Source organism: Xyrauchen texanus, chromosome 5 (genome assembly GCF_025860055.1).
Source record: "Xyrauchen texanus isolate HMW12.3.18 chromosome 5, RBS_HiC_50CHRs, whole genome shotgun sequence".
Lineage (NCBI taxonomy): Eukaryota > Metazoa > Chordata > Actinopteri > Cypriniformes > Catostomidae > Xyrauchen > Xyrauchen texanus.
The window spans coordinates 7,981,025-7,992,745 of record NC_068280.1 but is presented as its reverse complement, the minus strand read 5'-3'; the positions used below and the strand labels follow the sequence as shown (position 1 = coordinate 7,992,745).

The 11,721-nt window shown below is 38.1% G+C and overlaps 2 protein-coding genes across 5 annotated transcripts in view; both read right to left on the bottom strand.

Annotated features, from left to right (window-relative positions):
• Nucleotides 1-541: 541 nt before the first annotated feature.
• On the bottom strand, nt 542-2,442 carry LOC127643496 (leukemia-associated protein 7-like). Its single transcript, XM_052126299.1, has 2 exons — nt 2,029-2,442; nt 542-1,828 (listed from the first exon to the last, which is right to left on the bottom strand). Exons 1-2 carry the CDS (start codon nt 2,326-2,328, stop codon nt 1,616-1,618), a joined length of 513 nt encoding a protein of 170 aa, XP_051982259.1. The 5' UTR covers nt 2,329-2,442; the 3' UTR covers nt 542-1,615.
• A 763-nt stretch (nt 2,443-3,205) lies between these two features.
• The window catches only part of agpat3 (1-acylglycerol-3-phosphate O-acyltransferase 3), a 32,098-nt gene continuing 23,582 nt past the window's right edge, over nt 3,206-11,721 (bottom strand). For all 4 annotated transcript variants that reach the window (XM_052126294.1, XM_052126296.1, XM_052126297.1 and 1 more), the window contains exons 7-10: nt 9,503-9,605; nt 9,076-9,151; nt 8,564-8,762; nt 3,206-5,576 (exon numbers count right to left, since the gene is read on the bottom strand). In XM_052126294.1, the coding sequence (XP_051982254.1) occupies nt 5,485-5,576; nt 8,564-8,762; nt 9,076-9,151; nt 9,503-9,605 (470 nt within the window). In that variant the 3' untranslated portion in view covers nt 3,206-5,484. The remainder of the gene's footprint in view (nt 5,577-8,563; nt 8,763-9,075; nt 9,152-9,502; nt 9,606-11,721) is intronic.

Below are 11,721 nucleotides of genomic sequence, written 5' to 3'. Positions count from 1 at the left end.
TGGCCAACATTCACTCGCATTGTATGGACCTACAGAACTGAGATATTCTTCTAAAAATATATGTTCTGCCAAATTTTCATTTGTGGATGACCTATCCCTTTACACTTCAAATGTATTAATTTCTATTTCATAGATAACTTAATACAAAACCAAATGGAATTTGCAAACAAATTAGTAATTACTTTGAATTAACTGGATTCAAGGTGATTTGTAGTGGATGCTTGATGTCAGTTTGCCTTAAGTTCATCACATGGACATATTACACTAACACATGACAACCAGAAGGTGCCCATTTTGATAATAGTTATATATTTGTGCACTTTATAAGTGAGTGGAGAACAAGATCGTTTGCATTAGTAATATGCTGGTTTTGTGCGCCATCTAGTGACAAGAGATGGTACTTTTACTAGTACAGTACACTAACAAAGTTGTACATTGATTTAGGAATTAGAAAAAGATGCAACATAATTTAAACTTGCCATTTAAAACCAGAAACTTGAGACCAATTAGTTTATTACAGTATGTAGCAACATAATTGGGTATGACATCATAATACTTGATAGAACAGTGGTATATACAGGCATTTTCAAACACGCCCCTCCCCCACCCAATACTTCATGTCCAGCTCAGGTGACGAGCCTGCCACACCAGACCCATCCCTGAGGTGTGACTTTGTTCAAGCATCCCACCTGTTGAGTTGAGAGTGGATTCAGCACCATCAGTGACAAAACTTGTTTTACCTGTCCTGTACAGTCAGCAGGACAGACTCATGATACTGGTATGAGTGAATGGAATGTCTTTTTTGGAGTACTGACACAAAACAATAAACATATGGCATGACAAAACAAAACTATGGAGAAAAACAATTCTGTCAAGGGGTAGCCTTATGAGCAGAGCTCTGATACACTACTATACTATATTGTGCGGTTGCATCCCGTAGAGGCCTTTCCGGATGCAAATGTACTTCTTCTCACCGGTCATGTCCCGTCACCTTTTCTCTCCACTATCCTATCTAATAAAGGCAAAAATGTCAAAAAATATAACTAAAACAACAAACACTTATTTTAATATTGGTCTTACAGTAACACCTAGCGACTTGGATGCAGCATCATTTAATAGTTTTCAGTTTCAGATGCCATTGTAGAAATCTAGTATTCACAGTCAGCCATGATTACTTTAATCAACCAGTAGTGTGTCAAATAACAGGATGGTTACTGAGATTAAGCGAGTAGTATGCGGCTGGTCATGTGGCTCCAAAATGGCAGCCCCCATGTGCGGACCCTCTCCATGAAGAATAATACAACTTTTATAAGGTTACTGATATGACTGGAGTCTTCATTTTAATGTGAGTGGTCATGATTTCCTACATATATTGTAAAATTACAATTAATGTCTTTAAGTAGTTAAACATTTTTGCACCTTTAAACAAATAGTTTCGAAGATTAGTATGAGCCCAGAAACTTCACATATTTGTAGAGGATCATTCATAGATAATTCACGGTTTGTTTATTTCCTGAGAAAAGCTTGTGTCTTCTATTTTTCAGAAATATCGGTTTCATTTCGTCAGAGGTAGGCCTAGTTCCTTATAATTGGTGCTGCTAACTTCCACTGATCTTTAGATATCAGGGAATGAGTTTGATAGTTCCCTCAGTCTGTTAGTGCATATTGTAAATGACAGATTGTTTTCATCTCGCACAGATGAGAGCATGTTACTGACTATAAGCCGAAGGCAGTTGCCAAGTTCCTTTAAGTCTCTATCCAATTGGGAACCACCTTCATGAAGAGCCAACTTCATCCTCAAACATATGTTCTTCAGGTCAACGCTGTCCTAAAAGCACAAAAACCCAATTGATTAAAAATAATCCACAGTCACGTAAAATATACATTTCCATCTTATTTAGATCTATTTATTTGGAGCAGTGCAGCATGTTCAACTACACTAACCTACTATTATAAATAAATGTCACATTTGCCAATGTAGTTTTACACCAAACGTTAATGGACACAAAACAGCTTAAAACATCTTACCTTGCGCCTGAGCAAACTGCTAGCGTAATTAGAAACACCTTTAATAAAGTCTTGCTCTATTGCTATCAGTTTTGTCAGTATTTCGACCAGTCGTGCAAAGCAGCTTTCTCTAGCTCTGTCCGCGATCGTCCTTAGCCTGCGGGGAGCTTTCGTGAAATCAGTCCGGCGTACAGGTGCTGTACCTGGCGCAGCAGTATCGGAACACTGGCCCGGCTCTCCACCACTGGTCGTCGAATGAGCGCGCAGTTCATAAAGTATATTTAACGCATCGATTTGATGTGTCAAAGAGCAGCGCCCCATTTCGTGTGGTGTTTCACCTGGTCATGAACAGGTCGCAACCTTGACTCAGATAACAGAGAGATAGTATGAGCTCTGGTCGACCCAAGAATTGTTGTTTTTGCTAGCACACGCGGTTTCTTGAGAGACTTCCCCACTGTTTGTGTTTGAATGGAAGAGCACTTGCTTACACATGCAAATATGACCTGATAGTCCTGCCTTATAATTCATTTGAAAGGCGTTCAGAAAACGGGTTACTGGGGGTGGGGAGATTCAGGGGAAATGCTTCACACTTTACATGTTTTGACTGAAACATTTAATTTGGAATAAACACAACAGGCATCAACAGTTTTCAAGCATGAGAATAAGGGGCCGTTGACTTTGTTTTCCTCGCCGTTTTTCAATCGTTTTCTAATGTAAACATGCGCTAGGCGACGTGTTTGACCATTGCGCTTGCTGCTCAAGGACGCAGTCTGCGTGAACGCCCCTCCACAAAGTATGCGATAGCTTTATTAATACGCAACCACCATACAGTACTGCTTTTATTTTGTGTTTTGACAGTTTAAGGGTTAAAAACACACACACACACACACACACACACACACACACACACACACACACACACACACACAAAACTGATTCGCATGACCGGATGCGACCACAGTCACACGATTCACGACAAAAGAAGACAGCTGATTTTATCTAAATAAGCAGTGGTTGCATTTCGCAAAATGAGGCCTCAAAATGCTCTAAACAGCTTTGCACACTTGGTTGGCCCTTCTGGTTAAAATACATCTTAGCCTACTATGTCAGACCATCTACTTTATTCATTGGTGAACAACAATTATATTATATTTAAAGTGATAGTTCACCCAACAATGAAAATTCTCTCATCATTTATTTAGAAGAAAGTCATAAATATCTGGGACGACATGAGGTTGAGTAAATAAGAGCATTACAAATTTTGGGTGAATTTTCCCTTTAAACTCAGAAAGCAGATTCCTTGTCTACCTAGTTGTTCATATAATGAAATAAAACAACACCAATTCCAATCATCCTGAATGCTTTAATTAATCTGGAAGAAAATACCAAAAAAAAAAGTTGTCAAGGTCTTTTAAAATAGACTAAATTTCAATTCTAGCCTTAGTTTACATACTGCTAAAATGTTCATGTAACTCAAACTCAAATCATGAAACACTATATTTAGTGTCCATTTCAAATAAGAGAATTTCACACAAAAATGATAGATGTCAAATAAATTCAGACTCAGCTAAACATAAAAAAAAAAATTCACATTCACAAATTCAATGAAAACTCCCATTAGTTGACCATTCACCTAAAAATCACTGTGCGAACGTTGTGTACATCACAGTGCAGTGTTTCAGATGCTTTGAGTAGCAGTATCTTAAACCATGACACCCAGTGAATGATTTGAGGTTCAGCAAATCGGTGTCAAGCTGCATAATATGTGTGCATATCACAACCACACAGGAACATTATGGGGTGAAGGGCTCTTTAGATGCACTCACCAAATAAAAAAGCTACACTTATCAGTTCTGAGAAGGCTTGCATTGATCCGTTATGTTTTTTTTTTTACAGCTATAAAACCACCAAGTTACACTGTAAACTCTGACAATTTTAAAATGGTGTGATCTAAGAAGTTTTATCACCATAAAGGTGTTGATCATTTTTTTTTGTCAAGTGCTTGCAATGAACATATCATTCGGATCAGAGTTTACAGTGCAAACAATGAAAGTCAGCCGTCAGCATACAGCCACATTTCAGAATTGTTTAATGCTACTACGAAACAGCTGACAAACCTCAAGTCAAAGAAAGCTCTAGAGTTTATTTACAACCCAATTTGCCATTAGCAGCGTCACGAGTGTCAATAGTTGTCAAACTAATCATGTTTCACATTAGTTATTTACATGATTTATCTTTTTTTCCTTGGTCATTCAGCTGCTTTCTTAATACCTCACTCTTTAGCCATATATTTCATATGCTATACATGGATAGAGAGGGTAGGTGTATAAATCATGGGCCTTTAATTGAGTAGACAACATTGGGAACTCTAAACTTAGAGTCAGAGTAGATTGGTAGAGCGTCGTCTCCCTCACTCAATATATCCGAATTCAATAATTCAATGGAGGCAAAGGGAGTCAAGAACCCAAAGTGAGAATAGATTTCAAAAAAGGGGAGTAGTTACAGAAGTTATCAAAGATGACAGATTAAAATACATGCTTTTCCTTAGAAATCCTGCTCAACCATTTCTATACATTTCAAATGTGATATTAGTCACGAGATACAAGTTTCCACCAACGTCCCTCCAGCAGCAAGAGATCCATTAAAGGTCCACAGCAGTCATTTATTTTGTAAGGGGCAGTTGTTTGACCACCTCATCTCTAAATGGCCAGCCTGGCTAAGGAGGTCTCCTCATCCGCAGCATGTTCGTTTGTCCTGTGACATGAAATTCTGATTTTAGAAAATCAGTCTGAGTGACTCAATGTGGCTTTAGGCTCTGAGTGGAGATCTGACCGTATGTGAACATGAACGTAGGAGAGTTGCGTCTTTCACACAAAGTTCAAAGAAATGGCTATTGATATGAAGGTATTTTAGGTGGAGACATGGAAATGTTGCAAAGGACAGACTATATGAAATGTGTCCCCTTCAGTAGAAGATAAATATTAGTGCAGAACAACAATCTCTAGTACACTAAGTGGGTGTTCTCCACGAGTCGGTGGTTTTTTGGGAAAATTGAAGGATCGTTGATGGGCGGAGTCTTATGCAATGAAAGGGGCGGTGTTAAACAGAATGGAAAGTGTCACTGATAGGGTGATTAGTATCAGTGATTGGTCACTCTTTAGGTCATCTTTTTCTTTTTTCTTTCAGCCCGGGGAGACAAGAATGTCGACACACATCCGTAGTTGACGAGCATTTCATTTTCTTCTCTATTTCCCATGTAATTAATAAAAATTATAGCACTAGCATATCAAGTTATATCTATAGTTATATCCCTATATACCCCGACAATGTTGCATTGAAGAGATTTAAATTTTATGTTTTTTTTTTTATTACATATTTTTTTGTAAAAATATCTGCACACAGAGCAGCTCAGTGCCTGAGGCTTGACTGCAGGGTGAGTGTTACAGTGGCCACATGGTGTCGACACAGTGAAAAATTTTAGTTGTCTTTCTTAGCCTCTGTATTGCCATAGCTTGATCCGGTCTTCTTTACTTCAGTTACTCCAATGAGCCGGCGGACTGCTACAGAAGCTGTGGAGAGAGAGAGAGAGAGAGAGAGAGAGAGAGAGAGAGAGAGAGAGAGAGAGAAAGAAACCTTTAGGAGTACACTTGCATATAGATGGCCTCAAAGCTAGCAGATATGGGCTAATCGCCACATAACTACAATTTTGATTTCATGGGGTTTTTAAAAGTAAATGCCATTAGGGCTTTCACGATTATAAAATGTAGCTAATGATTAATTGTCATACTTCTTAAGGTGTATGTGTGCTTCATACACATTAAGAAGTAATTTATTCATATTTAACTTGGAATAATACAATAAAATAGGGCTATATAAAACTTGGAGAATATTGCATTAGGGTAGAGTGACATGGAAAATGTTTATTTCCAAATACTTAAAATATGACACGTTTTGGTCTTTAGTCTTGGTCCATTTTATATTTACAATGTTGTTTTAGGAACCCAGCCTACCTGAATATTATATTATATTATTATTTTAATGGGTCTCTGGAATACTCGATTCTGACAGGTCAATGGCACCATCTAGCCTTTTGATATGTTTGAGTAACAACCGCACATCTGGGAATTAAGGTATACAACAGTTGTTTATTCACCCCTGTGTTGTTATAACCATATATGACTTTCTTTTTCTCAACTTTCTTTCCCAAAGGGAAATATTTTGAAAAAAGAATTGTGCTCTGTGATGTCATACAATGGCAGTTTGTGGTGACCGCATCTTCAAGCTTCAAAAGAACGCAAAAGTATAATTCAGAAGTCTAATAAATTGTTCCATGATACTCATGATTGTTATGAAAGCATATGATAAAGTTTGGAAAGAAACAAACTGAAATCTATTGTAATATATATTGAAAATATTGACACCGTTGATCTCCTGTACATGTTCATGATAGGGCACGAGAGCAACAGTTCACGCAGCCCCCTCGCGACATTGGGATGTACATGCGAAAACTTGTTTGTCAATCTAAAAACAGGTCTGCCACAGAGATAGCGACAACAGAACACAACAAAGCTGCACACAAAATAGAGAGCAGAACTTACTAAACATGTCTGAAGAGTTTGTAGTCGAAGAATTGTTGCATTTCTATGCCCAGACTTTTTTGTGTGCAGCTGTGTTGTTATTTTGTCACTATTGCTGTGGAGGACCTGTTTTTAGAAAAACAAAATGTGTCTGCATGAACTCTTGCCCCATCATTAACACGCACAGAAGATCAATGGCCAGTGAACATTTTCACAAAATATTATATTCGATTTTGGTTTGTTTCTCACCAAACCTTATCGTATGCTTGCATAACAATCATGAGCCTCATGGAATAATTTATTAGACTTCTGAATTATACTTTTGTTACTTCTCGTTTCACTTTGCGATCTCTACAAGTAAGCTAGTGAAATAAATTCAACTAATTTACTTGCTTACTTGCCAATGGTGCATGATTATTAATTTATTTTCTTGTCAAAAGTCTTGTAATAAGCTGGATAATGAGCAGTCAGTCATTTTCGCAAAATAAACACCACCAGAAGTCAGATACAAGCTGTAGGTGCGAATCAGCAGTTCAGCAATTTCTTTCTTCTCACATAATAACAATTTCAATGCAAATTAATATTTCATGTCCATTTAATGATTTATTTAGTAGCCGTGTAATAAGCATGATAATGTACAGTCAGCCGGTTAATGCAAAGTAAATATTATGTTTATTACATATTATATGCCATTTTAAAATATTTGTCCAATTCTTCACTTTCACACGTCATTTTAAGGCTCTTAATCCTTTGAAAATCACATTTCCCATATTAGCAGAACAGCATTCTTCCACCTAAGAACTATCGCTAAATTACAACATATGCTCTCTGTTTCTGATGCCGAAAAGCTAATTCTTGCATTCATGACTACAAGACTAGATTATTGTAATGCACTACTGGGTGGACGTCTGGCAGACTCAAGAAATATGATTCGGGGGCCTGGGTAGCTCAGCAAGCGAAGACGCTGACTACCACACCTGGAGTTGCAAATTCCAATACAGGGCGTGCTGAGTGACTCCAGTCAGGCTTCCTAAGCAACCAATTGGCCCGGTTGCTAGGGTGGGTAGTCATGTTGGTTAACCTCCTCGTGGTCGCTATAATGTGGTTCTCGCTCTCGTAAGTGTAACATGAAGCCTCCACACGCACAATATCTCCGCGCTCAACAAGCCACGTGATAAGATGCACGGACTGACTGTCTCAGACGTGGAGGCAACTGAGATTCATCTGCCTGTTAGGTGTTGTATCAATTTGAAAATTCTGCTAACTACTTACAAAGCTTTGAATGGTCTAGCTCCAAAGTACTTAAGTGACCTTTTATCGTGCTATAATCCACAAAGGTCACAAAATTCCAGACTGTGCATAGTACCCTAGTAATATCAAAATCCACAAAAGGAGATAGAACCTTTTTCTGTTTTTCTCCTAAACTATGGAATAACCTTCCTAGCATTATTCGGGACTCAGACACACTCACTCAGCTTAAATCTCGATTAAAGACTCATCTCATGATTTGTCTCAAGAGCCCTTATTTTGTATAAAGACCTCTGAGATTCTGTGTATTTGAAAAAAAAAGTAAGCTGGCATCTCCTCTTCTGCATCACTGCATGTCATTAACACTGCACGTATGAACCCACAACGACAAAGAACATTTGCTATTATGCAAACATTTAACATTTTAGTGAAACCAGAGATCAGATCAGATCACTTCAGAACCGGTTACTCTTCATACACTCTTCAGTTGCAGAGTGCTGTCCATGGTGCGAGTCAGTAAGATGGTTGGAGATTATTTAGAGTGCTCACAAAACGCAATAACACCGGAAAATGAGAAACAAAAATGCACCATTCATGTCATTTCTATGTGTGTCTTATTTGGACAGTAAAATGTAATTTAAATAGCACAACATTTACTGTTCTCAAATAATCACAGTTACGCCAAAATTCAAATCCCTCTAAACTGTGATAATCACATCAACAAAACTGACCGACAATGAGGAAGATCATGAAGCCAATGATGAGTAGGGGAGAGCCGCTGACAAAAACATCCCAGGCAAAGTTAATAAGTGGAGAGAGCAGGACTGTAGCCCAGAACAAAAAATTCAGTAGTGTCCAAACTCGACGTTTGGGTTTAATGGTGGGACCGGGGAAACATCCCTCCTTCTGATAATACTCTTGCAGTGCATCCTTAAAAAAAAGAAAAAATTACAACTGTCAATCCAATATGTCAAGAAATATAACAAATCGAACTAGCAATCAGATTTTAATTTGGTCACAAAAGAAATAGTGCACCCAAAATTAAAATTGTCATTATTTACAGTCTTAGTCAATCTACAATGAAAGTATCTGACATGCTACCAAGCATCTCCTTTTGTGTTGCACGGAAGGAAGTCATACAAGTTTGGTACAACATGAGGAGGAGAAAATTATGACAGAATATTCATTTTTGGGTGAACTATCTGGCTAAATATCATCTTGATTGCTACTTTGAGTTTCAGACCTTCTCCTGGTAGAGCTTGTGTAACCAATCAGCACACTCCTTTTCATCATCAGGAATCTCTTCAACAGGGAAGCGTCTGTGGACATAAGAATGAGGGATCAATACAGCACTCTACACATGCCACTAGAGGTCACTATAACTTCATGCAGAAGACAGGGGAGTCTTCTGTGGAGGTGCTTAACTAGGTACAGATCCTCTTAGTTACAACCTTAATCCAATTGTTTAAGAATATTTTAGGTCAGCAGTAAGATGCAAATGGTTTTAAGTTTGTGTATGAGAAACATGGAGCCAGTACAGGCAGACACATGGCTGAAATGCCTATAGTGACTACTAGAGATAGTTAATTATACCATTCATTCATATTCTTAGATTTAGTAAATGATTAAAAGTAACAAATACCAACTCTAAAGCTGTTATAGTGACTCACCTGATGCTCATATCTGCTTTGTATGTCTTCCCACTAACGATGCCCAGCAGGGTGGGGTTCTGCTTGTCTTTGAAGTTCAGTGTGACATCGTAAACAGCCTTTACTGTTAAAATGACAGCATAAACAAATACATTGATGTGTGCTCGATTTTATCACATGGTAAAACCATGATACTGAATGATTACTATATTCATGTACCGTGTCCAAAAAAATGGTATTCCCATGGTATTGGATGCGAAAACATGGTAGAACCAATGTAAATCTTGTTATTGGAGGCAGAGTATGTGTAAGTGTCAATATGGGTGTATATGTATTATAAAGTGTTATTGGTTGACTGTCCCAACGTGAACATGTCTTATCAACCAAATTTCAGAAACCTCCTTCCCCAGCTGAAATTGTTATTTTGTTCTTGCTTTTCAGAAGAAACTACTAATGATAAAAGCTAAATAATTCAATAATTACTGAGAAATCCATTATTTTCCCAATGATTTTAAGCAAAAATACATATTGTAGTAATAGACCAATTTATCTCTGTGTAAACATAAAATTATGACCCTTCTGTGCAAATTATTTTTTAACCTGCAGTTTTGCTCAAAATCTTTGGTGAAAATTAATATATTTTCCCCAGTCTACACAGTCAATATTCATCCATAGCTTTTAATATTTTGGCATTCATCATCATTTGTGCATTTACTTCATTTAATTGTATTTTTTTTTTTTATTTAGCCAGGGACCTCTGGTTGAGTTGACAAGGAATGACCAAATGTTTCTAATATAAATTATGTTTCAATGTTATAGAGATAAATCACCCCAAAATTTTTATTCTCTCATTTACTCACACTCATGCCATCCCAGATGTGTATGACATTTTCTTCTGCACAACACAGATGTTTTAGAAGAATATTTCAGCTCTGTAGGTCCATACAATGCAAGTGAATGGTGACCAAAATGTTGAAGCCCCAAAAGCACATAAAGGCAGTGTAAATGTAAGGTTCATATCCAAAAAAGCGATATGACAGGTGTGGTTGAGAAACAGATAAATATTTCATCCTTTTTACTATAAATTGTCCTCCCTGCCCAGTAGGTGGCAATAACGTCAAAGAACGTGAATGGCCAAAAACAAAAGGTGAAAGTGGAGTTTGATCGTAAATAAGTACTTATATATTGACTTGTTTCTCAGCCACACCCATCATATCGCTTCAGAAGATATACGGCGCATCCAGAAAGTATTCACAGTGCTTCACTTTTTCCACATTTTGTTACATTACAGCCTTATTCCAAAATGGATTAAACGAATTATTTTCCTCAAAATTCTACAAACAATACCCCATAATGACAATGTGAAAGAAGTTTGTCTGAAATAGTTGCAAATGTATTAAAAAAAAAAAGAGCCTTTGCAATGACACTCAAAATTGAGCTCAGGGGCATCCTGTTTCCACTGATCATCCTTGAGATGTTTCTACAACTTGATTGGAGTCCACCTGTGGTAAATTTAGTTGATTGGACATGATATAGAAAAAAGGCACACACCTGTCTACATAAGGTCCCACAGTTAACAGTGCATGTCAGAGCACAAACCAAGCCATGAAGTCCAAGGAATTGTCTGTAGACCTCCAAGACAGGATTGTATAGAGGCACAGATCTGGGGAAGGGTACAGACAAATTTCTGCAGCATTGAAGGTCCCAATGAGCACAGTGGCCTCCATCAACTGTAAATGGAAGTTTGGAACTACCAGGACTCTTCCTAGAGCTGACTGCCCTGCCAAACTGAGCGATCTGGGGAGAAGGGCCTTAATCTAGGAGGTGACCAAGAACCCGATGGTCACTCTGACAGAACTCCAGCGTTTCTCTGTGGAGAGAGGAGAACCTTCCAGAAGAACAACCATCTCTACAGCACTCCACCAATCAGGCTTGTATGGTAGAGTGGCCAGACGGAAGCCACGACTCAGTAAAAGGCACATGACAGCCCTCCTGGAGTTTGCCAAAAGGCACCTGAAGGACTCTCAGACCATGAGAAACAAAATTATCTGGTCTGATGAAACAAAGATTGAAGTCTTTGGCCTGAATGACAAGCGTCATGTCTGGAGGAAACCAGGCTCTGCTCATCACCTGGCCAATACCATCCCTACAGTGATGCATGGTGGTGGTGGCAGCATCATACTTTGGGGATTTTTTTCAGCAGCAGGAACTGGGAGACTAGTCAGGATCGAGGGAAAGAT

What these genes read in the sequence shown, in the direction of transcription:
- LOC127643496 (XM_052126299.1), bottom strand. Translation starts at nt 2,328, where the DNA reads ATGGGGCGCTGCTCTTTGACACATCAAATCGATGCGTTAAATATACTT. An exon ending in GCAGTTTGCTCAGGCGCAAG is followed by an intron (nt 1,829 to 2,028) that starts GTAAGATGTTTT and finishes TTGTGCTTTTAG; the next exon opens with GACAGCGTTGACCTGAAGAA.